The sequence below is a fragment of the Amphiprion ocellaris genome, chromosome 21, assembly GCF_022539595.1.
Source record: "Amphiprion ocellaris isolate individual 3 ecotype Okinawa chromosome 21, ASM2253959v1, whole genome shotgun sequence".
Lineage (NCBI taxonomy): Eukaryota > Metazoa > Chordata > Actinopteri > Pomacentridae > Amphiprion > Amphiprion ocellaris.
This window is the reverse complement of record NC_072786.1, coordinates 19,238,323-19,263,962: the sequence shown is the minus strand read 5'-3', so window position 1 is coordinate 19,263,962 and position 25,640 is coordinate 19,238,323. Positions and strand designations below refer to the sequence as shown.

The window sequence follows — 25,640 nt, the reverse complement described above, 5'->3', positions numbered from 1 at the left end:
TTAAGAGATGAGTCACTACATTATTTTGGTCCTTCAATGAGGTATATCGACAATTAAGAAAATAAAGTGTCACACTAGATGTATCATTTATTATCGGACAGATTTCAATAACTTTTTAAACATGGAAACAGAAGAGCAAACCTGATGCATCCTCATAAAAGTGCACTGCACTGATTCTTCAAGCTTTGCAAATGGACACCCACAAACATCAGAGATTAACTCAGCATGACCTCGGCTCACTGCAGCTCCAACCTGAAACAGATAAACACATCGATAAGAGGAGTGAAAGCCACAGACACCAGGAATTCATCTTACTGTTTACAAGCTCCACACAACACATACACACAGAACAATGGTCCTGGTGGCCAAAAAGAATTCTGGTTTTCTTCAGTGAGTGTTTGAAATATTGACAGTGAGGACATAGTGACTTTGTTTTCTCTCTCTCTCTCTCTTTCTCTCTCTCTGTGTGTGTCTCAGAGAGAAGAATTCTTGCCTCTACATGTAGTACAATGTTAGCTTCCTCACTTTGTAACTTGCTTTCACTTACTTTTTTTTACCCTATGTTTCTCTTCTCTCTTGTTCTCCCCTCCATTCCTCTGTCCCTTCAGCTCCTGGCTTTATTTCCCCCTTTCTCTGTCTCTCCCTCTTTTCTCTGTCTCTTCCCAGCTACACTTCTGCTTTCATCCAGGCCATCTTGGAGTTCTGCTGCCAAGCTCAAAGACCAACCAGGAGCTCTCTCTCCTGGGTGCAGACAGCACCTGGACAGGCTGCTGTGCAGTGACCTTAAAAAGTGATTGCCTCCTTAGCTACCAATCTACCAAATGACCAGATTAATTCGGCAATTGGGTTAAATTTCATCAGTCACACCCACATATGATTACTGCCAGGCTTGCTGAATCTAAACATCACTAAATAGAACCTGTCTGGCATTTTGAAATATTTATTTAAAAAAAGCAGCACATGATGTCACATTCTGAAGAGATTCGAGAACAGATAAAAAACGACGTCACTGGCATATATCAGTCTGCAGGGTTACAAAGCCATTACTAAGGCTCTGGGACTCCAGAGAGCCACAGTGAGAGACATTATCTACAAATGGAAAAAACTTGGAACAGTTTTGAACCTTCCCAGGAGTGGCCAGCCTACCAACATTTCTCAAAGAGCATCAACTTTTCATCCAGGAGATCACAAAAGAACTCAGACAAACTTCCAAAGAACTGCAGATCTCACTGGCCTCAGTTAGTCAGTTGTTGCTGCCGAGGGTGGACCAGCCAGTTATTAGGTTTAGAGGAGCAGTTACTTTTCAAAGGGGTTACATAGGTTTTCAACAAATCTTTAATAAATCATATTTTAAAACTATATTTTGTGTTTTTTGGGTTATCTCTGTTTAATATTCAATAAATATAAATATTAGTTTGATGATCTGAAATATTTAAGTGTGTAACAACAGACTGCCGTTACCAGAGGTCCGTTAAATAGTAAATTGAAATAAAACCAACACACTCATAAATTTGGAAAAGCATTTATTGAGGTATATGTTGTGATGTTTCTTTCTTTGTTGGAGCACCTGGTTTGCAGCTGTGATGCCAGGCAGTTCCATCTGGGTCTTCAACTGTGAACAAAAGTAGCAGGTGATTCATGGCAGCAGATGGTGTAGTGGAAAGAAGCAGGGTGAACTAGTTAAGCAAATTGTGTAAATCTATTGTTAGTTTATTGGTGTACTGGTAACAGAAATTTACCGTATTTTCTGCACCATAAGGCGCACCGGATTGTAAGACGCAGTCTCAATTACGGGGCCTATTTCTGTACTTAAGCCATACATAAGGCGCACCGTATTATTCGGCGCATGCTAAAACAACGGAAGCAAAACAGTGAGTTTGGTTGAACTTTATTCTACTACGTATTTAAAAATACACACATTATTTTATGATCAATATTTTGTCACAAATCCATCAAAGTCCTCATCTTCTGTATCTGAATTGAACAGCTGGGCAATTTTGCCATCAAACATGCCGGGTTCCCTCTCGTCATTGTCGGTGTCAGTCTTGTTGTCGGGTGGCTGTTCAGCAATGATGCTAGCTTTTGTGAAAGCTTGGACGACAGTCAAAGCCGATACCTTAGCCCAGGCATCCACAATCCATTCACATATCGTGGCGTAACTCACCCGGCGCTGCCTCCCAGTCTTAGTAAAGGTGTGTTCGCCGTCTCTCATCCATCGCTCCCATGACGCTCGCAACTTCACTTTGAATGCCCGTTTACACCAATGTCCAGCGGTTGGAGTTCTTTTGTTAATCCTCCCAGAATGATGGCAAGTTCTGAATTCATTTGCTTCACTTGGTTTTTCACAGTTGTGGTGATATGGGCGCAGATTTTGGAACTCAGTGCACACATAAGGCGCACTGGGTTAAAAGGCGCACCGTCGATTTTTGAGAAAATTAAAGGCTTTTAAGTGTGCCTTATAGTGCGGAAAATATGGTACCTCTATATGCCCTCTTCCTCCCAAGGTGTCCAGGCAAAAGCATTCCCCAGGGGTCAGAAGCCTTTTATTAGTTCTGGAAGGGAGGTCTCATGTGGGAAGTAGGTAGAGGAGAGTTTGGATTTCCAGTTGTGTAAATAATTATTTAAAGTATTCAGAAGGGGTATTTATTAAATGAGGTTTAGTTTGGTTATACTTATTGAGTGTCTATTTGTAGCCAGTAATGTGTTTTATGTAAATATTTATTGTCTATTTATGTGAGTTTGGGAAATGGGTAGATGGTTTACCCAGGACTCAGTCTCCAAAGGGCGAATGAACTTTACAATCACCGGCCCACCATCAGACATGGAGTGGGACCTCATGTATATGTTAGGCGTAAAGATGACATTTTAACTTAACGGCAGCCCCTGCACCTGCAGGACATCGCAGACATACTGGCCACGCCTCTCCTCTGATCAACATGTACTGTAGACAAGAAAAGCACTTGATAAGTACGAGGACAACCCAAGTTGCTTTAAACTTCCTGGCTTGAAGATCAGCCCATCAATCCATCCAAGTCCATCCAAATCCCTCACTGCAGAGCAACACTGCAGTCACTAGTCTCTAGTGAAAACAAAAGCAGGGTCATGGTAGATACCGGTGATAACCAACTCCCTGTTTCCTGGTAAGCTCCACAGAAAGAAGACATGGTGCCACCCAAGATCGAGACAATGGCATCAATTATATTTTGTGATTGTTCATCAGTGCCACCATACAGAGGTCTGCAACACCAGAAGTTATCACAGTGCTGATTGTGACTCCGATCACAGTCTGGTTCTGTCAGAGATGAGATTCCATCCTAAACCTTTCCATCACAGCGGGAAGCAGTCAGCCAAGATAGATGTGCAGCGCGCCACTATCCCTCACCTAAGAGAGGCTTACTGTGAAGACCTTATCACCAAACTGAATGAGCTGACACCTTCCGACGACCCTGAAGAACTATGGACCAATCTGAAATCCACAATGCATAGTTGTGGCCTCAGTATATTTGTAAAGAAGCAGAGAAAGGACCCACACTGGTGCAATGCGTCTCTTGAGACAATACAGCCTGTCATAGAAAAGAAAAGACAGACACTCCTGAGGGTGAAGTCCCAACCAACGAGAGGTGCGGTTGATGAGCAACGATCTTGCCAAGCTGAAACTCAGAGAACTGCAAGACAATGTGCCAGGACATACTGGGAATCCCTTCATGCAAGGATTGAAAATGCCCGTGACAAAGGTGATATAAAGTCCATGTATTCTGCTATAAGAGAAGCCACTGGTCCTATATCCCAATCATGCTCTGTGCTGAAAAGAAAAGATGGAACAGTCATCATGGACAAAAATGACAAACTTGACGGATGGATTGAACACTACAGTGAGCTCTATTCTGGTGAAAGCCCTGACTGTGCTGAGACTCTTCAGGCCCTCCCGACTGAATCCTGTCAGACCTGCCTAGACGAACCCCCGATTATTGATGAAATAATGTCTACAGTTAAAAACCTGAAATCTAACAAGGCAGCTGGCGAGGATGCAATCCCTGGTGAATTGCTCAAGGCTGGGTTGCCTGTTCTTGCTGAGCCTCTGCACCACCTTATTTCTTGCTTGCTGGACTACTGGAACTGTTCCTCAGAGTTCAAAGATACGAGAATAACCACCCTCTATAAGCGAAAGGGTGATCGAGGTGACTGTAATAACTATCCTGGTATTTCTCTGCTTAGCGTCACTGGGAAGGTTCTTGCCAAGACTGTCCACAAGCAACTACAGAAGCTTGCAGAAACACTGTACCCAGAATCTCAATGTGGCTTCCGCCCCGGCAGATCGACTACTGACATGATTTTCTGCGTGCGCCAGCTCGTGGAGAAATCAAGAGAACAGCAACAACCGCTGCACCTCACTTTCATCGATCTGACAAAGGTTTTCGATCTTGACATCAGGGAGTCTCTATTCACAGTCTTGATGAAGTCAGGATTCCCTCCAACCCTACAATCTCTTATCAGGTCCTTCCATGATGGCATGAAAGGCAAAGTGCAGTATGGGGACACGTCAAATGCTTTCCTATCAACAAAGGTGTAAAGCAGGGCTGTGTCCTGGCTCCCACTTTGTTTGGCATCTACTTTGCATATGTCTTCAAGACTGCATTTGCGAATATCCCCAATCACGCTGGAGTGTCTCTGCTGACTAGGGATGATGGTAATTTTTTCTTGCTAGTCAGATACAAAGCCAAAACTAGAGTTGAAGAAAATGTTGTTCACAAATTTCTGTATGCAGACGACGCAGCTCTGTGTGCAACATCAGCTTCTCAGCTGTAACAACTGCTCAGCAGTTTCTCATCTGCATGTCAGAGATTCGGTCTCACGATCAGCTTGAAGAAGACCGTTATCCTGTCCCTAAGCACTGCTCAAGACTTCTCGATAAATGAAACACCCCTCCAAAATGTGAATGCTTTCACATATCTTGGTTCTATCATGACCTCTAACCTCTGCCTAGATAGAGAACTCTCAGCAAGACTGGGCAGAGCTGTCATCATGTTTGGTAAACTGGAGAAGCGTGTGTGGAGAAACAGATATCTTACTATAAAAACTAAGGTGAGAGTCTATGAAGCATGTGTCGTGAGTGTACTGATGTATGATCTGCAACATGGACCACATACCGACGTCAAGAAGACCTACTGAATGCCTTTCACTCAAGGAATCTGAGAGCTATCCTTGGTGTGGCATGGAAAGACAAAATGACAAATGAGACTTTATTTGATATCACCAATTCCCATCCCTTGTCATCACAGCTGAAATTCAACCGTCTCCGATGGTCTGGGCATGTACACAGAATGCCTAAATCCCGCCTGCCTCGACAGATCCTTCACAGTGTTCTGAAAGATGGTATAAGGCCCGTTGGCAGACCTCGTCTCAGGTACAGGGACATTCTGAAGAGGGACCTTAAACACTTCAACATGGAGCCCTCATCATGGACATTCACCTGCACTGACTGAGCAGTTTGGCGCTCCAAACTACGCGAGGGAGTCAAAAATGACAAAGCAGCAAACCTAGAGAAACTGAAGAGATGGCGGAGATGCCTATCTGCCACTATCTACAAAACTTAGCTGATCTTCTTCCGCATAGTCGGCAACGACTGAAGCTGGCCTGAACCACAATTTATGTCAGTGTGTTTGGGGGTTTGCCTCTCATGTGATATGTGCCTGATAGGCACAGGGTATTTAAGTCAATGGAGAAAAGGACCACAGGCTTCTTTCATTTGGTTGGAGGAACAAGCTGGTGTTTTTTCTGGCATTATGGTGTACAAACAACAATAAGTAGAAAATACAGATTTGAATCTTTGATTCTCTGGTTTCTTTATTGGTCACCTCCGCTGCTTTGCCAAGTTGATGGTGTGAGAAATATGCAAAAGTAAACAATATCTGTAGCTGGGCAAATACTTTTTCACAGTACTGTATACTGTATTTCCACCAACATTATAACATCAGAGATGCAAGCTACTGGAATTCATTGAAGGAAACTTAATTTCAAATCTGATAACTGTGTAAATTCGCAGCAGAAAGTTAGCCCCTAATTAGTTGGTAGTTGTTTCAACATTTGTAAGAAATTACTAGCAGGTAAAATGGTAATGGGATGAATTGAACTAGAATATAAGTTTCACCTAAAATGATTGTGCACCACTATCCCTAAAACGCTGCCATTTAATCACCACCTACTCACATTCTTCATTGATATCAGTATTGTGTTCTTTATCACAGACACATTAAGGTCTATTACACAACCTTGCATGTGCAACAGCCCCATTCAAGTGACAGCTGAAAGCGATTACAGTCAGTCTATTTATATGCAGCCACTGTCCCCTCCTAATGTTCTTCTGGGTGAATAAAAAGTGGGGTCATATGTAGAAATGGCCACCTTTGATGTCCTACTTTATTGCAAACATGTCTGCTATTAACCCATTAGACCCTTTCAACCTGTAACAGTAGCTTTCTTATTTTCAATTTTTGCCATTTAGCTTATACTGTTATCAAGAGAGACCCTAACCATTCCCTCAGAGTGGGTGAGGTGTTGTGTCCAGCTACCCGCCTGCCCCACACAAACCTCACCTGTTTCCAGTTTGCTGTTCAGTCCCTTCTGAATGGACCCGCAGCTCACAACCATTCCATTTCAGAAGCCTTACGGTGATAGATTAGACAAAACAGAGGCAGACTGAGGCACTAAAGCTTTGAATTTGCTGACTAAGATTTGCGGTAAGCCTAATTACTGTTTTGAATAATGTTTTTATATTTGTTCTTGACTTCCTTCCAGGACTGTTTAATATCTCCAGGGTTGCAGCTAAAATAATAAGGCGAAGACTGTCTTCCACACCACAAGAGCATATTCATTTATTCATTTGATCATAGATTGTGTATAAAGATGGATGACATGTCATCAGTAGTGACCAAGACATGGTATCAAGGACCTACTTCCCGCCCAGCCCAGATGTCAGCATATTGCTAATGTCCTCATTTCGTCTCACTTATTGAAGTTATGACCAAATGAAATCATATGTTGTACATCCATCCATCCATTATCTATACACAATGCAAGGTCAGAGGTCTTTTTGACACATGCACGCGCACACACACACACACGCACGCACACACACACTGTGTTTATATATGTTAATTAATTATTGTATGCTTTACACATGCGTCGCCATTCCTGTAAAATTCAGATGAACATGTATACATCCTTTAGCATAGTTTATCTTCCTTACTATTCAAGAGACCTCCCCGGCAACCCATCATTCCCCTTACCAAAACATAAGATTATCTCTCATTTTAATACAATTTAAATACAGTTGTTCCAGACTGGTAGATTCTTCAAACCCCAACACCTCACGTGGATACAACATAATAAATGCCACCAACCAGTCAAGCAGTTGACTAGTTTGACATTTAGTGATGAATCTCATTTTCTGTGTCAACTGAGGTGCACAAACATTGCTCTAGAGGCCTGCTTTTGTAAGTCATTTTTAGCAACTATAAATGATCCTGTAAATGTAAGAGGACACCAAGGTTGTTTGGTAGCAGGGGTTAGTTGGCACACGTCTATTATTTGGTCCTTTGAAGATCACAGAAGAAAAAATAACGTCATCAAAATATCTGCTTTCTTGACCTAAATTTATGTACTATGTTAAAACTACTGAAAGCCCCTAATTTTTTTTATTATTGTAACATTTCCTATTGTTGGCTTCACTCAAAAGATCCTCACAGTGAACATGAGACACCTGAGATGAAGACAGATGTCACAGTATCAGCATCAACAGCAGAGGTTCATTTTAAAGTATCCCTGGAAAGATTTCCTATTTCATATAGTTTTCCAAGCACTGAAACACAGAAAGGCCTGTAGTGACATCAGCTTTAAGGGAGAGAATTTTATTATCCAGCTTATCTGTGCTACAATTTAAATGTTATATTTAACTGTACTGTTAATTACTTTAGTCATATTCTGGGAGTTTATTCTTCCAATCTACACTGCAATAAGAAGTACTACAACATGTGAATCAGTCATTAAACAACAACCATTAGAGAGCAGATTTACTGTTTTCTTTGGTTTAATTCAGAGACTCGCCAGATATTCCGGATGTTGTGCTACTCTTATTGAAGTTTTTAAACAGTCGAGCTAAGTAACTGATAACACATTTCAGCACCTCTCATGTTTAAGCCAAAATTAGCAAGCCACCGCAGGGAATCGAACCCCATCCCAGTAAACGAGGAGTACCATTACCAGTGCCTTTTGCTTTTTGACATCACATGGAAGGTAAAGCAAAACCTGCATTACAACAGCATATTGGTGGCTGGCTTTTAAAATGTTGCCACATTCTATAGCATTATATAAATCACATGTATTGTATGAGATGTCTTTATTATTCAATGTGTCTGTACATAGGAATATAAAAAAAGTCTTTTGCACCTCATATGTGAAATGAGGCCTGTTGTCAATTAGTGCTACAATCTTTGTCTTTACTTTTTTACTGGTCAATGCTGTTGTAATGCAGGAAACGAAACCTGTGGCCTATTAAAAATTACTACATGCACCAACACAAACCCAAAACCTAAACCTATGAATTCTGAAACAACTACATATGTGGAACAACACACAAAACCTCATTCCTTTACATACTTCATATAGTGACTCCAATGCTGCAACAAAAAAACTCTTCCTATGTCCAAAATTTGTGCCTGCATGTTTTAACACTATTGCAGTACACAGTGTGATGTTACTCGGCCTTGTCTTTAAAACAACAAACCACACCCTCGTGGTCACTAAAATATGTAGGCCACACAATTGACTTCACCATATAATGTGATGTTTTAACATACACATGGTCAATTTATGTGCCTCTCTCTGCTGTGGGCTGTCTCACAACTTGGACATACCCTTTTTCTGTCACAAAAGAGCAGACGCTTGATGACTTCAAAATGTCATCATTAAAATCTCCCATGACAGCAATGGTGTTACTTAGTGGATCTAGCCAATCAAGTAACTTACCAAGATGCTGCTTAAACAAAGACATGGGCTATGATGGTGGGTGATAAATGATCGCTATCAGTAGGTTATAAGTAACATAGTTGTAGACCAAGCATTCCAAATTCACATCTGGCACTTCAATGACATTATATGCCACATTGTCTACACTATAAATACCTGCTCCACCATGCTGTTAATGCCACATAAGCCTGTCCTGCTGTAAATACCTTTTTCAGACAGACCACAGCACTATCAACAGTCAGGCCTTGCACCTTATGGACTGTACAAGCCCAGGCAAGTTTCAAAGGAAATTGCCGGCGCATTCCACCTTTACTAGTAGCCCTTTCTTCCTCTGGTTCAATAGGTGTTGAACCAACCAAATCTGCTGACACATTTCCAATATGTTTCCTCCTCTGTGCACCAATGCCATCGTCATCAAACTTGACATACACCTTCAGAGGAAACTTCTTGTTGTCAGACTCCACTATGTGCGTTATAGTGCCGCACACCCCATTTACAAGACCGTCTGTAACATCAACATGTTTACACAACATAACCCGGGCATCTTTACCAAGAAACAGCACCTCCTCCAAACATGTATTTGAGGCTTTGGCATGATGCCCGGCCAACAACTCAAGCTTACCCGTTTTCTTATTGTTTCTTATTCTTAACAGCATCGATTTTAACATACTCAGGACATGTGTTAAACAACTACTCCATATTATGCTCATTTACTTGTCTATTAGTAGGAAAGATGTGTAAAGCTGAGCTGACTTCACCGGTTTCACAACGTTTCAGTTTTTCTATGTCACTATCTAGCAACACAGTCCCTTTGCAACGACTTCTAAGCCTGTTTAACATCTGTGCAAACTCAACATCTTTTTGCCTAACAACAGTTTTTAATTCTTCAACTCTAAACAGACTACACCACAAGTTGAAGCCACCATCATCAACATACAGGGGCTTCCCTTTAACAGGAGGCAACTGATAAAAATCTCCAACTGCCACAACACTGACATTCCCAAAAGGGGAAAAGTCACCGCTTTGTTTGATCTGCCTTAATCTTCCATGGATATAGACCAACAGTTTGTGATCTACCATGGAAATTTCATCAATAATCAGTAACTGCAGATAACTGTATTTGGCACGGAGAGTATTAAGCTTCTCCTCACTTAAAGGTGTGTACGGTAAACGTACATCTTTGCCAATACAAAGCGTGTTGTGAATAGTTGCTGCACGCAAATTGTATGCAGCAATCCCTGTAAGAGCAGTCAACAAACACAAGTGTTGTCAGGATGACGACACGTCGCTGACAACAACCTCATGGCCTCATATTGAATAGCCTTAATTAAATGACTCTTACCTGTACCTGCACCTCCAGTAAGAAACAAGTGCAGTGGATCTGGCCTTTTTCCTGCTATCTTATCTAAACACCACTGGCGTATCTGATTAAAAATAGCCAGCCGCATCTCATTCAGAGATCTAATCAAAGCCAGTCCATTACTTCTGCACATTATGTTGTTACGCTTCTCCAAATGGGCTATCTCACTGCCAATCACTGCCAGGTCGGGAATATTTTCCACATGGTCTTCCACTGCCTGGCCTTTGGCCTTACATTCTTCTTCACACTCTAAACATTCTACATTTTGCTCTGGACACAACTGGCACCAGGCATCTTCATCGATATTGTTAATATCCACTGCATTCTGAATATTATCCAACTCCTCTGCTTGTATTTCAAATTTACTTCTATTGTCATCCACAACAGACTTGACTGAATGTGTGGATCCATCGCTAAACCTCACATTACCATTTTTGTAAAACTGTTCAAAAGTTTCACAGCTTGGAAGTTTGAGCTCTGCGTCGACACGGTATGGATTAAACAGCTGCAGATTGCTTTGATAAAAAGCTTCAGGCTTCTTGGTTTCTGAAAAGCGCATGTAACGCACAACCGCTGGTTTGGTTCGTGTTCTTTTCATCACAAAACCACATTTATTCTTTAATGTTACCCGTGTTTGGGATTTCTCATTTTTGCTCAGAATACAATATTCTGATGCAAATACTGCCATACACATGTCACTAAAATTGCTATCATCTGGCCTATTCTTATAGCGATCCACTATGTTATTCATCCATATGTGGTCGCTGCTAAAGCCTTCTGATGATGCCTTTTCTTTTAAGACATTTAAAGGCAGACTCATTCTAACTATGTTGTCGCTTGTTGGAACAAAAACTACTTTACGTGAACATTCCTTTAAATGCATACTACTGGTCAATCTATAAACAGCTTCTTGTGCACACACGTCACGGTTGTGCAAATATACAGAGCCTAGGTTTTTCAACGCATATCTTGCACTAATATTTTTGTCCTTAGCTGCCTCCCTCTGAGCATTCCCTAACAACAGTCCAATCTCCCTTTCTGCCTTAGAAATATATGAAATAATGTACACTACACATGCATACGCATCAACCACATAATGAATGTCTAAATTAGCATTCCAGCATTTCAACGACTTATTATACTGATTAACCCAAACCTCATTGATGTCCCTTTTCAACACCACATGGGTTTCTTTACTACAGCATTTATAAGCCTTCTCAAAGAGACCTTGAGTTACACCTCCACTATGGAACAAACTCTCCAAACTGTCAAAGCTACTCTTCTCATCTGCCAATGCATTCTTCACTTTAGTCAGAATCTCTGCTGCTCTGTCTTTACGCATTAGACAAGTACATGACACCAGCTTATCCTTTTTGCCTACATGACACACACACTTCTCTTCGCAAGATATAAAAGTCTGCATAGATGCAGGCTTTGGAAAATTGAAACGGCAAACTGTCTTGTTCTTTTTACATGACTTGGAATGTCGCTTGGAATGCTGCTGAACTGACTTAACGATCTCCAATAACTCCTCATCTTCTGAGGGTAACTTACACGTCACGTATTGATCAATGAATTCTATGACCTCTGTGTCCGTGTTCTTATCTATCAACGGTGCATTCTCTATCCAAAATAGACAATGCACATGTGGAGAGCCACGCTGCTGAAACTCCACCCGGTAAAAGTAATCTTTAATTTCACCAGTTGGGTGGGATGCAGACATGAGAACCTCCCTTAAAAAACAATGCTAGCAAAAATCAAACATTCGTGCCGCAGTGACAGGATTACGACGCAACAGCTCACATCGGTCTGCCCACTCTAAGCTTTCAGCAGTCTCTGTTCTGCCTTCCTGTTTCAAAATACTGCTCAAAAGGTTTTGCCAGCGGGGCGCCCGTATAGCTCAACGCGTTGAGCGGGCGACCCATGTACAGGGGCTGGTCCCCGATGCAGCTGGCCCGGGTTCGATTCCCGCTCGCGGCCCTTTGCTGCATGTCTTCCCCCGACTCTTCTCCCCTGTTTCCTGTCTCTCTCTCACTGCGCCTATCAAATAAAGCTGACAAAAAGGCCAAAAAAATAACTTTAAAAAAAAAAAAAGGTTTTGCCAGCGTAGGTCAGCAGATGAAAATGAACAAAACCATGTGGGGAGACCAAGCTGACGCACACACGCCAGCAGGTCACGCTGTGCTGCCTGCCAAAAAGCTGGAGTACCTCTGCTAGCTTTCAGAAACCTATAGCCATCATCAAACTCTAACAATTTCTTTAAGAACTCTTCATTGGCCTGATCTTCACCAAGTTTGTGGGACTTACGACCTCCTTTTCCTTTCCGTAATGCTATCAACACATTAGACACAACCTGTTCAACCTCTGACAGGTACTGAGCAAAAAAGATGTATTCTACATTCCTAGCAAACCTACCATCAGCGTGTAAAATACGGTTTATTAAAATAACGTGACAATGTCAAACGATGCTCCCGACTTTCATGATACGTGTTACAGGCCTGTGGAAACAACACTGGGAAGCATTTGGCTTCATTGTCCAAATCAGAAAGTAATTTAATGGGATTTCCCTTCTGCTGGGGCCAGATTCACTACATCATCAAAATATTGATCCAGTGCTTCCTGACCAATGTCAACAGGCATGAGACATATATCCTGAAACATGCAATGCTGCTGCCTGTCATGCAAAAGCTCATCATCATTATCTGCTGTTTCTACACCTTTTACTTTATCACTCTCATTTGCCACTACTTCACTATCTTCTTCCACACAAAATGCATTTTGCCATTCTTCATTAAACTCTACATCTTTATAAAGCCTATTTGCACTTTTTAAATAGTGCAATGCCTGCCTGATGTGCATCGTGTCAACAAATTGGTACTCATAATGTCCTTTGTAAGTTAATTTACGCTTCAATTTGAATGGCAACAATGAGCCTTCCATATTAGAACGGGGCAGCAAATTGTTGGTTTGCACAATATTTGCTGGAACACGTCACTGGTCCATGTACTCCATTTTGCCCACCTTTGGGTAATGCTAACATTTTCAGAAATGGAATATGTAATCCAATTAAATGCTGTTCAAGGTTATTTAAACATGCCAATTCTGGGGGAATAGGATCAAGGCCCATTTTGTTGACTGCACACTCAGCTGGCATTTCACCTCTACTGACCTTGTCATTACAACTAAAACAAATCCACAGCTTATCTCTAGCTGTATTCAACCACTGACAAGGATTTACACAATTGTTACATTTGTGGAGATAAACCTCACTAATACAAACATCTGCAACTGCAGCAACGTCTTTTCTGTTCATATAATTCTCTCTCTTGCACTGTAAAACCTGGTGTCGGAACAACAACCTTTGACAAACGCAACACACAAAATCTGGACCATCTTTGACCTTCTCTGAGAACTGCTTCATGACAAAATCAAATTGCTGTAACTTTTCCTTCATTTCTTTCTTCCTCTGTGTGCTAGCTGCTATAACATGCTTCTTATGCTCAGGATTTCCATATTTCCTATGACTCATGGCTTTTACATTCTGCCTGGGTACCTCATTTAACCGATATCGGAGTGTACTCCTTTGCTTGACTGTCTCTCTATGCAACAAATTCACAGCATATTTACAAATACTCCTTTGCTTGACTTTGAATTTGTTGCATAGGGAGACGTCCCTATGCAACAAATTCACAGCATAGTTATGACGAGTCCTCTTTTTTACTTGCTCCCTATACAGGATGCTGTCACAATATTTCCTGATACTCCTTGCCTTATGTTCCTTCCTAAATGCCTCATTTTCTTGATACCTACCTAAACACCTTTTGTTCACTTTCTCTCGATGCATCACATTTTCTCTATATGACTGTGAACTCCTTTGCTTTGCCTTCTCCCGATAAAACACATTTTCCACATATGTCCTAATACTCCTTTCCCTTTCTTTCTTCCTAAACAACACATTTTCTTGATATGTGCTCTTCCGCTGAAAGTTCCTTTTCTTTTTCAAATACTTTGAACGACTATCATTCATGTTCATAATGCTCTTGACCTTTCTTTGGACACATCCTTCCATTTTCTTCTACACATATAGTCCATGTCAGATGAACTACCTACTCGACACAAATTAAAGCAACCCTGCTCATTGCAATGTTGCAGACAAACAACTACCTCAAAACCATTGTTCTCACATTTCAAATATATTGCCTGCTTTCTCAACATTGCATTCATGCTACCATACCTTGTCCATACTCCCTCCATATACATGAAGATGTCCACTCCAGGAGTTTGCATGTTCTCCCTGTGCATGCGTGGGTTTTCTCCGGGTACTCTGGCTTCCTCCCATAGTCCAAAAATATGCTGAGGTTAATTGATCATTCTAAATTGCCCGTAGGTGTGAATGTGAGAGTGATTGTTTGTCTCTGTATGTAGCCCTGCGACAGACTGGCGACCTGTCTAGGGTGTCCCCTGCCTTCGCCTGAGTCAGCTGGGATAGGCTCCAGCTCCAGCTCCAGCTCCAGCTCCAGGCCCCCGCGACCCTAGTGAGGATTAAGCGGTGTATAGATAATGGATGGATGTCCACTCCAAGAGCATTAGCTGTGGCCTGAAACTCAATGTCTGAAGCACAATGTCCTACATATTTCATCTGTGTCTTCTTTATATAATCGGACATACAACTGTATCCTCTTCCCTCAAACTTTACATGCTGCTCACCGTCACTCTCCATATATTTCACTACACCACGCCTAATCTTGCCATGACTACTTTCACAACCAGAAATCACTTGAGCTACTGCTCTAAAGAAACTATTACCATCCTCTACAACTTTAAATGTCCTACAAAGTGCATCTAAAGGCCCACACACTGCCATCACTCGTTCATCCAGCTTTCTGAACTCTACATTAAACTTACTACACAGTGATATCGCTATGTCACTACACAAAGGATTAAATGTAAATGTTTCACTGACATCACTCAACACTGACAGACAATCCATGGCTTCTGCAGACACAGTAATACACTCCTGTTGCTCTGCTACATTATCTTTAACCAGATCCACTACACAACCTGAAGCTGCACTCCAACTTTCAACATCAACAACACTATTTTTCTCCCTACTCTGCTGTCTCAAATCAGACTCTAGAATTACCAAAGTTCACACTGCAGTAACCATAACAACTATGCATTTGAGGTCGTTATACACAAACGACAGTCTCATAATGGTTACCATTGCAGTTCTCCAAATACACTCCCTGATTTGAGAACAACGTATTCCTGGATCTATATTCAAGCCAGCGATCATCACAGAAAGTAAACAGGTTTACTCCTAAATAATCAGCTGTTGCCTGAATCTCCACCTCTGTGACCCAAGTGCCAACATCAGCCATTTTGGATCTTCGAATATAATCCATTACTGAGGAATACTCCCTCCTCAAAAGGCTCCTATATGCAAACGCATTATTTGCCAGTTGCTCAACCACTGCTTGTCTAATTTGTGAGTGATACCTCTGTGTACCACTCACAGCCTGACTGACTGCTCTAAAGAAACAATTACCATCACCATCTATGAGCACACCTAACTCACCAACTTCATTACATTCTACTTCTATTTTTTCTGAAACTATGTTCAAATGAGAGCACAGAGCTTGCGCCACCTCATTACTAAGAGGACTGAACTGAAGCTTTCGACCTGACACATCATTCACAAAAACAACATCACCTTCACTAACATCACACATTTTTTGCCTCTTTGATGGCCATGCATGCACAGACATTGATCGCTTACGACCTCCCTGACCATTTGCTTTCTCAAGGACACGAACACCTACAATCTCAAACACTTTCTGTCTCTGTGAGCCCACGTGCCAATTTGCATACATGTTCTACAACCTGTTCAAGACTACTGTAATATACTACAACACTCAAGCCATCTGCATCTACCATTCCATCCACACTGTGTGCATGCGGGTCAAAAATCGCATAATGTCCCTGTTGGCTAATGACTGCGCATGTGCTACACTGCCAAGTCAAAAGGCACGTGTCATATTCCCTAAAGATGGTTTCCAATCCATTCGTTAAACTGGTGCATACACCTGCCGTAATAAACTCGCCATCTACAACATCTACATCACCACAGACACAGTCTCCATATTCAAACGCAAGCTGGTGTTCAACCATTACAAACTCTTTGGGCAAATCTGCCACATACAGGAAATCAGACTCACCACTGATCAAATTGCTCTCTCATAAAACTGTGTACAATTCATCACCTAAAACTACAACCTCATTGACAGTGTCAGACTGCCAAGAGAAGACACTATCGACTGCATGCCTTCCTATGGCTACTAAACATGTAGCCATACACTGAAGACTGCCGTACTGAAAACGAGCATCCACCTGATTAAAGGAACCCCTAACAGAAGGTTTACAAAAAACAGCAGTCTTACCTTTGCTGTACACGTCAATGGCGCTCACTTTTACACCTACCTCTGCGCTTGCAGGTACTGGCACGGAAAACGGATGTACAAGAACCGGGGCTGCCTCCACCTAGCAAAGAAAACATTGAATCAGCTGCATATCAAACATGTGTATCTGCACATATACAAAATTCATAGCACAGAAGGACTGCTTTTTTTAGGTTAAGGAACACAGTCAAATGTTATTCATACTTCAACATGTACTGCATTAAAAATAACTGTAAGACAACTTCACACTTCCACTGAAATACACATTTACCAACCTCCTGTGTCACAGACACCTCTGCAGCACAACTAGGTGATGTCCCGAAACACACCTGCCCAACACTTGGAGAGGCCTCCGCCTAAAAAAAAAAACCACACACACATTTCATAGCACAGTAGACATTTTTGTATGACCAAGACACTCACTACATGTTTAACAGTGGTAGAACTTTGCATATTTCTGGAAAAAAAGGATTACATGCACCAACCTCCTGTATCACAGACACGTTTGCAGAACTGCTAGGTGATGCCCTGGAACACACCTGCACAACCTCCTCCACCTGCAAAAGGAACCATTACATAAACTGCATAAGTCATGTATATTCACATATGCACATTGTATAACACACAATGCGACACATTCAAATTATGTGACTAGCCCCTCTCATTGGGATAGACATCTGCATGCTAAATTAAAACTAGAGAACACAATGAATAGATGCACCAACCTCCTGCGTTGCAGATCCCTTCACAGCACTGCGTGATGATCTCCTCGAACACATCCGCACACCTGTAGCTGCTTCCGTCTACAAAGACATTTGAGAAAATATTAACACAAATATCCAGGGATATTTTTATGTTCTCACACTTATGTACTTACAATTCAACCTGTCAGACATGTAATTGGTCTTTTGCTACTTCACACAAAGTAAATCAAAGTTTCATAAATATTGCATTGATACAAAGACGCACCTGTGGCTGTGCCACACTGCTCTTGGAGGAAGCAGCCCTCTGGACGCGTTTCACGTGCGGTTCCTAAAATAGACAAAAGCACAACTGCTCTCAGGACCATTCTTGGGAAATAGAATGTCATTCATAAGAAGACAGCTACAATATGCAAGTGTAATACCTTTCTGCGTTTAGGAACCGCTGTTCCGGCTGGAAGGCAGGCAGGAAGGCAGGCAGGAAGCGATGGAGGAACATCCTCCACCACATCCAGCAGGACACTATACCTGCTAGGAGTAGCCGGGATGGAAAACTCCTCCTGCTCAACCTATGGAATACACATAAAGAAATACAATGCTTCTAATGTATCGACTCCTAAATAAACCTTACATGTGTAATCAATATGCATCTTTGGATGTTGACATTGCATCAACATACAATCATGACAAACCTGCTGCTCAGCCATGCTCGTTTGGTCAACACGACCATTGGACTCATGCTGACCACTGGACTGATGCTGTAAGTACAAAGACAGCACGTATTACAAAATAGGTAACCCTTAACAATAATTGCAAATTTTTTTTCTGCACAAAGCACTTTAATCAAACAGTCGCCACAACTTAAACACATGGAACTCTCATTTACCTCACGCCCACGGCTAACAACCGTCCATTCAAAGGGGTTGGCTGATAAGACTGGGTTGGGTGACCAGACCTCTCATGACTACTCTGGGCAGGGAGCTGGTCTGGTGTGACCTGGGTGGCGCCTGTGGCTTTGGTGCTGGTGGCTGAAGAGCCTGCAAAAACACACACACACTTTGTACTTGTCTGAATCAAACAACACAATTACAAAATGCTTCTTGTATAATCAGATATACACACGTGTGCCATAGATATCGACAAATCATACATATGCATGATCAATGTAAGAATACTACCCACTAACAAAATAAACCAATACTCAAGGCTTACCATGTAGGAAGCATGCCACAGCAACTGCGCCAGGATAGGCATTCCCCCAGTGTCAGACAAGTGTACCTATAGAAAGAAACAGTCAGATAGAATTAACTGCATATTCTTGCTTTGCATGTACAGGCTTGTCTTTTCAATTGCAGTTTTCCATTTGGTGTGATACAACATTGTGTTCTACTTACACCATCCCTGCTCCACAAGTCAAGGTGGCCAGTTGGAAAGTAGTCCACAGCAGAGAAGTGCTTCACACTTTTTAAGAACAAAATTCACATTATGAAAAAACATTTTTGGGCTCAATTAAAGGTCATATTTAATTTCAGAAGAATATGTCTTTAATACCTTTGCCAATTGTTAGCCATTTACACATATGTGTGCATGCCTATAAGTGCTACTATTGTACATACCCATACGTGCAGCCACACGATGGTACTCTTCCCTGAAGAGTTGTTGTAGCTGCACATCAATGTTCAGGCGTGGAGGAAAGTCCACCACGACAACCTGTAGAACACAATTCTTGCTCATTAGAATTCAGTAAACTCCCACATCAACCATATGTATTCATCAGCAGGTGTCATATCAATACATAACTTTTAATACCAATAACATTAACACAAAATAACTGGCAAATATGCTTACGTTTTTGTAGTTGGCGCAGACTATGGCAAGAAGTTTGCCAAAGTCTGCAGAAGCATGTTCGATGGTTCTGCTGGCCGTGAGGTTGTTACTGGGGGCGAGCAGACAGACAGTGGCAGGTAGGGATGCAACGATACAGTTAAGTCACGGTTCGGTACGATTTTCGATATGAGGGACACGATTTTCGGTTCGATTCAATACATTTAATGCTCTGAAAAAAAAAATACAAGTGTTATTCCTCTTTCGATATATATTTTTTTAAATTTTGCTAACAAGCAAAAATAACAATGCCATAATAAAAACATGCATTTTAGTGCATAACATTATATAATATGTACGAGAGGGGATAGCATATCGTGGATCAACAGTTTTCATAAGGTATGAAAAGCCATCATTTTCAACCACAGAATAAGGCTGCAAAGCTTTGGCAATAAATGTTCCAACAGCACGTGTGATTTTCTTATGTTTATCGGAGGTGAAAGTGTACTTCTTTTGAAAGGCGTCCACTATGCTGCTCTGAGACTTGGGTCGCGTTACCTTGTCCTCTGCCCCGCTCGCAGATGACTTGTCTGGGTGATGGCGGCGGAGATGAGTGGTCATGTTGGTCGTGTTGCCCGTGATGTACGGTATAGTTGTAAGGCAATACTTGCACACAGTTTTTGTTTTAGTCACCATTTTCGTCCCCTGATCATTATAATCAACAGCAAACCCAAAATGCTGCCATACAGCAGATGTGTACGACGTAGAAGCCGCCTCCTCAAACTTTTGTCTTTCCCCGCTAGCCATGATCCTCTGTCACCTCTCCCTCAAACAACAGCAGCGTGGTTGCCCCCGCCCTCCAGGCAGCTTGGGGGATGAGGGGAGGCGGGCTGCTTGCGGGGAGGAGCTTTCTGGGAGCTTTTCAAGGCAGAGGGCTCAGCCTTGGTTGCGCCCATGGCATTTTAGCGAGAGCACACTAGAAAAAGTTCGGAAAATATATTTTGGGAGCGCTGTTTTCATTTGGATCGAACGTTTTTGCGTATTGAATCGAAGAGGGCGTATCGAACGGTTCAATAAAAAAAATCGAGTATCGTTGCATCCCTAGTGGCAGGTGTACGTGGCAAAGCAGCGTGCACCACCTCTGTCGTCAGCTCAGCAGCAGTGGCCCCTGGTGTCGACTGTACACCGAAGGACAGGCCCCCCTCTGGCATCTCCCCAAAACCATCAGCAAAGCTTCGAAGGTGGGAGTCACCGATGAGCAGTACAAACTAGAAAACACATTTTCCAGAATTAATATCATCGTAACAGTATTTGGGTATCATGTTCAACCACTCTACAACAATCATACCTTCTTGTGCGGTGACTCGGCTGGAATGACCAACTTGTGGCTTCGTCCAGTCAACGATGAAGTTGGCCATTTCTGCACAGCATGACGGTACCCTGTACCTCTGCCTAAAATAAAAACACACAACACCAAAATACTGAACATCCATGCTTTACAAATAATGTATGACTCTAAAGCCACATGGTATGCAGATCAATCATGTATCTGACACAAAGCATGAAGAAGACAACACTTAAAAATACAACATAAAATAGTTGTACAATTGGGCTACATACGTGCACGACTGGAAGTGGGAGGTTCCTGGGGTTCGATGTTCAGAGAACGCCGAACCTCCATTCGCTTCTTGGCAGCGACGCTGGGACTTGCCGCGAGCCATTCTATACAAATGTAAACACAGATGCTTACTCATTGCATTGCAAAAAGCTTTTACCCCATCACACATAAAAATTCAGGTCAGCAAACACTTGACAACGTATTATGCTTTGAAACACCATGTTAATACACCAAGATGGAACACAGACAGTTTTACACAAAGCCTCCTCGAAAAGACCTCTCCCAAAAATCACGCAGTGTAGAAAAATACAGCCCACTAGTCATCTACAAATGTTCACACACAAATGCTAAATCAGGACATTACAATACACCTTCACACCTACACAGTTACAGAACTACAAATTCTTTACAGCTAACACTTCACACCATCATTTTAAAAACCAGGCTAACACTCCAACATGAAACACTCACTAAGATCTACACAAAGCATTCTAGAAAAGAGGGGAAAAAATGTCACATGGTATAGACACACACAGTCTAGTCATCTACAATCCACACAAATGCTTAATCATGACATTACTATGAACTTTTAAGCCTTCTGACATACAACATAAATACAGCCAAGGCAAGACAGCTGCTATCATACTCTACAATAATGCAGCACACACAAACACACACGAAAACAGCGGGAAAGCAATGCCAGATAGAATGCAGAAATACCAGCCCATCTACAAAATATTACATTATTACAATATTATTACAAAATAACAACATCTTAATTATTACAATACAGTTCATGGCTGGCGACATGAAACACTCACCACCGGGATTTACACACCACTATTGTCAAGAAGTGAAAAAAAGTCACACAGTATACACATACAGCCCCCTATCCTATACAGTTGTCACACAAACGCTTAATCATGACAATACTATGAACTTTACCCCTTCAGACACACAACATAAATACAGCTAACTCAAAACTGCTGTCATATTCTACAATAATGCGACACGCACACACACGCACACACACACACAGAGACACACTTTCAAAAAATCTGCTGCAACAACTCCTCTTCATAATTTGCCACAAAACTTCTTGCTTGAATAATTCCATTCAGCTGTAGCTCGATGACAGAACCTCATATTAAACACCATTCTAATACACGGACATGAAGCACAGCGAAATTAACACAAAGCCTCCTCAAAATCCTAATAAAAACTGTAACACAGCAGAGAACATTAGAATTCAATGCAGCCAGCAGGAGACAACAGCTCAGTGAATATGCTTCTGGAGAACACATCATTTACACACTATGCTACGCCATGCTAACGCCGTGCTAACGCCGTGCTAACGGTGCAACACGAAACAGTCACCGGGATTCAAACTAGCAACGTCTAAAAGACATAGAAAAAGCCAGCACAAAGAGCAGAAAAATACAGCTATGCATTTACAAACGTTCTCAGACATTACAATACACTTTTACCACTAATTAAACACATGCAAATTCAGTTCAGCTAACACTGTACAGCACATCATTTCAAACACCATGCTAATAGCTTCTGCTAATCCTCACCTGCCAGAAGCACAGCTGGAAGCGAAGAGACGAAAATTCTGCGAAGAAAATTCGCCAACAAGTGAAGGTCCACGGGAAAGGGTTGTTAAAGAGCACTCAAATTCTCAGAATCCGGAAAACTGTGATAGTCTCTGGTCTCTGACAATCTGCGCGGAGCTTTCGCGGAGATAAAAATCACCGAAAAGCAAATGCTGCGTACGTGACCGCAGTATTTATACTCCGGGGCAGGGCGCGGTTTTCAACTTCAAATATCCACCAATCAGATGCCCCGTGAAGTAAACATCTCAGCGGAGCAACAATCACATGAGTCAAGGATCCAATCACCATCAGAGCATCTCTGCAGCCTCACAGGAGCTCTCGTCCGTCTCTGTGCACACCATCAAGTCAATACCGAGACACAGGAAGTAGTTATAACTCCTACCATAATATGATTCACAAGCAGTAATTCATTTCCATTTATCTATAATTCTACACATTTATTCCACCTAAATAAAAATGTTTTTTATGAAACCACTGAAGTCTAGAAAGCTTTATTCCACCCAAATACAAATCATACAAAACATTACCGATTACACACACACATATACACACACGCACACACACTCCAGCAGGATCTGCAGCGCATACCAACTTCCTTCTCGCTCGTCCCACAGGCGATATGTGGGCGGATATCCGGATATTTCATCCATAGAGCGCAAGTACGGAAAAGTATGCATATTGAGAAGCAACGACACAAGACGTTTCATTCACGTTAAGATGGCGAAGAGACTTCCACCTTCCTTCAGCTCTCCATCAAAACTTCCACAAGTAGAGGGTCAGCAGTACACCAGCCTCCGGGACAAGTTTATGCTGCTGACTGTAAGTTTTAAGTAACCCTATGAAACTACAAAGTTTTTTTTCTGACTTAGATTGATTTCTACAGTGGTAGAAAAATGTTTTCAGACAACCCATACATTTGTAAAATATTGCATTCAAAGTCACTCTTCGGTCTTCGTGTAGTTTCTTTTACTACAATCACAGCCATAATACTAAACAAATCCATAAAAACAACTTAAATTGATTGATCCCATAAAAAGAAGAAATTTGGAGGATTGAGTCATTTGGTGGAATTTAGTTTTATTATTTTGTGTAAAGAATAAATGGAAAATATATAATTTGTATTTGTTTGTGTCTGTCTAATGCAGCCACACGTTTTGAAACAGACAAAAGAAATTTCCACAAATATGTCATGATAATATTGGAGACTGTAAAATTTTAAAAGTGTCCAAAATCTTTTTTCCACCACTGTACTGCTAAAGCTCCATTTACAACATAAGAATATTCACAACTAACACATATGCTCCTCTCATACATGTTATGTATACATGTCAACTGTAAGATTTACTAACAACCTGAAAACTGACATGTTACCTCTACAGACATGCATTAACCTATACAAATAGTTATCATTGTCAGGCTGGCTGCTGCCAGGCCTAGTTAGTGCCCTCCCCTCTCCTTCCTCTTTCCTTTTTGGGCAGCCCAGCAGTGCAGAGGAGGCAACAGGTGTTCCCCATCTGCCATAATCAGCCAGCTCAGGAACAGGGTGAAGGCAACCAATCAAGCTTGATTCCTGCAGCAATATAACCAGACACGACCCAGCTCTCACTGCCGGATCGTAAACGCAGTCCTTCTGGACCCACCTGTTCCTGCCGTATTGTCGTCAACCTTGGACTTTGGTTTTCACCTCGGAGAGAAGGAAACACTCACCAGAGCCGACTCCCTCCTTCTGGCGTCCATCCCCACTCACCTGTTGCTGCTTCACGCCGCCCACCATCTGGTCCAAAGCCCGCTGCTCCAAACCCTGGCTGCCACCGCTGTGGACCAGTTCTGAGCATTCCTAGAATATTCGTGAGTCTGTAGTCCAGTCATAGTTTAGCTCTCGTTAAGAGCATCGTATATTGAGAAGACTTCTTTTGTAGTTACCTCTTGCTATCCTCGTGAAGATAGCCTTGCATCTTGTAGTAGTCCTGAGCTTGGCCTTTCTCGCCTAGGTGTTGCCTACCGCGAGTTAGAAATATAGTTTTTTATCTTGTTACAGTTCCGCCCGGCCCCTAGGTGCCGCTGTTAGATCCAGAGCCTTGTGCTTTCTATTTCTGTTTCCTGTTAAAACCCTAATTTCCGCTTGTAGTCCAAGAAACCTTGAAAATAAATCTGTGTTGCATTCAAAGACCGTCTGTTCCTTTCCTGCACCTGAGCCACACCCCTAAACCTCGTAACAATCATGGTAGTAACAATATGTAATCTTGCACTTTCTTTTTACAGTATGCTTGCAGAGATGAAAAAGTGACCTGCAGCAACCTGGCAGCACAAGCAGTGGCTGTAGCCAGTGAAGTAATAAATGAGCTGAACAAAAATGAAAATATAAGACAAACTTCACTAAAACAACATGAACAAACAAAGAAAGAAATTGAAAAAAATCAAAAAAGAAATTGAAGACACAGCTCAAAAATTAAAAAAGAAGAAGGAGGATGAAGAAGGACCACTGCTGCGACAAAAGTTAGTACTAGCTAACAATGGATCTGTGTGTATATATATATATATATATATATATATATATATATATATATATATATATATATATATATATATATATACACACACACACACACTTGTACACAATTGCACTAACCATTTTCTAATAATAACTGTCTTATGTCCACACAGAGAGTGAACCCCCCCAAAGGCCGCAGTGGACGATTGAGCCATCACCATGTATATAGTTAGAATGTTCGCCTGAAGTTCCAAAATAAAAATGTTATAACCTGACTTTTGCTTGCAGCTGAATCATTTTAAGATGCATAGAATCAACATGTACACAACATGTACACTGATGCAACAAAAAACTTCTTTCTATGTGAAAAAATGCTATTCAATACACTATTCAGTGTCTACATGACATACTCACACCAAACCTAACAGATGCTTACAGCAACTGTTATTGCATAGTAACTACACAAGGACATATAATGACACTCCATACACAAGGTAGACACAATCTCTTACTTGTACATGACATAGAACACTTTAGTCACATATACA

General features: G+C 41.6%; 4 protein-coding genes, 1 long non-coding RNA gene and 1 pseudogene across 5 annotated transcripts; 1 reads left to right on the top strand and 5 right to left on the bottom strand.

Annotated features, from left to right (window-relative positions):
- Positions 1-10,274: 10,274 nt before the first annotated feature.
- On the bottom strand, positions 10,275-12,107 carry LOC118471686 (uncharacterized). Its single transcript, XM_035957579.2, has one exon. The coding sequence runs from the start codon at positions 12,105-12,107 to the stop codon at positions 10,275-10,277; it is 1,833 nt and encodes a 610-aa protein (XP_035813472.2).
- Positions 12,108-12,262: 155 nt separating this feature from the next.
- Positions 12,263-13,324, bottom strand: LOC118471690 (uncharacterized; annotated as a pseudogene).
- Position 13,325: 1 nt separating this feature from the next.
- Positions 13,326-14,453, bottom strand: LOC118471687 (uncharacterized). Its single transcript, XM_035957580.2, has one exon. The coding sequence runs from the start codon at positions 14,451-14,453 to the stop codon at positions 13,326-13,328; it is 1,128 nt and encodes a 375-aa protein (XP_035813473.2).
- A 1,757-nt stretch (positions 14,454-16,210) lies between these two features.
- LOC111582374 (uncharacterized) lies at positions 16,211-18,797 on the bottom strand. The gene is given in 8 exon segments (XM_055006825.1): positions 16,211-16,924; positions 17,118-17,198; positions 17,328-17,399; positions 17,568-17,645; positions 17,812-17,874; positions 17,969-18,112; positions 18,236-18,301; positions 18,756-18,797. Coding segments are annotated over 8 exon segments (1,260 nt in total).
- LOC111582373 (uncharacterized) lies at positions 18,436-21,085 on the bottom strand. Its single transcript, XM_055006824.1, has 10 exons — positions 20,988-21,085; positions 20,716-20,819; positions 20,465-20,635; positions 20,201-20,308; positions 19,926-20,072; positions 19,392-19,526; positions 19,160-19,253; positions 18,938-19,004; positions 18,756-18,821; positions 18,436-18,580 (listed from the first exon to the last, which is right to left on the bottom strand). The coding sequence occupies exons 1-8, from the start codon at positions 21,046-21,048 to the stop codon at positions 19,000-19,002; spliced, it is 825 nt and encodes a 274-aa protein (XP_054862799.1). The 5' UTR covers positions 21,049-21,085; the 3' UTR covers positions 18,436-18,580; positions 18,756-18,821; positions 18,938-18,999.
- A 2,251-nt stretch (positions 21,086-23,336) lies between these two features.
- On the top strand, positions 23,337-25,367 carry LOC118471688 (uncharacterized). The gene is made up of 3 exons (XR_004849038.2): positions 23,337-24,449; positions 24,864-25,097; positions 25,266-25,367. It is a non-coding gene; the product is annotated as an uncharacterized LOC118471688 (long non-coding RNA).
- The last annotated feature ends 273 nt before the right edge of the window (positions 25,368-25,640 follow it).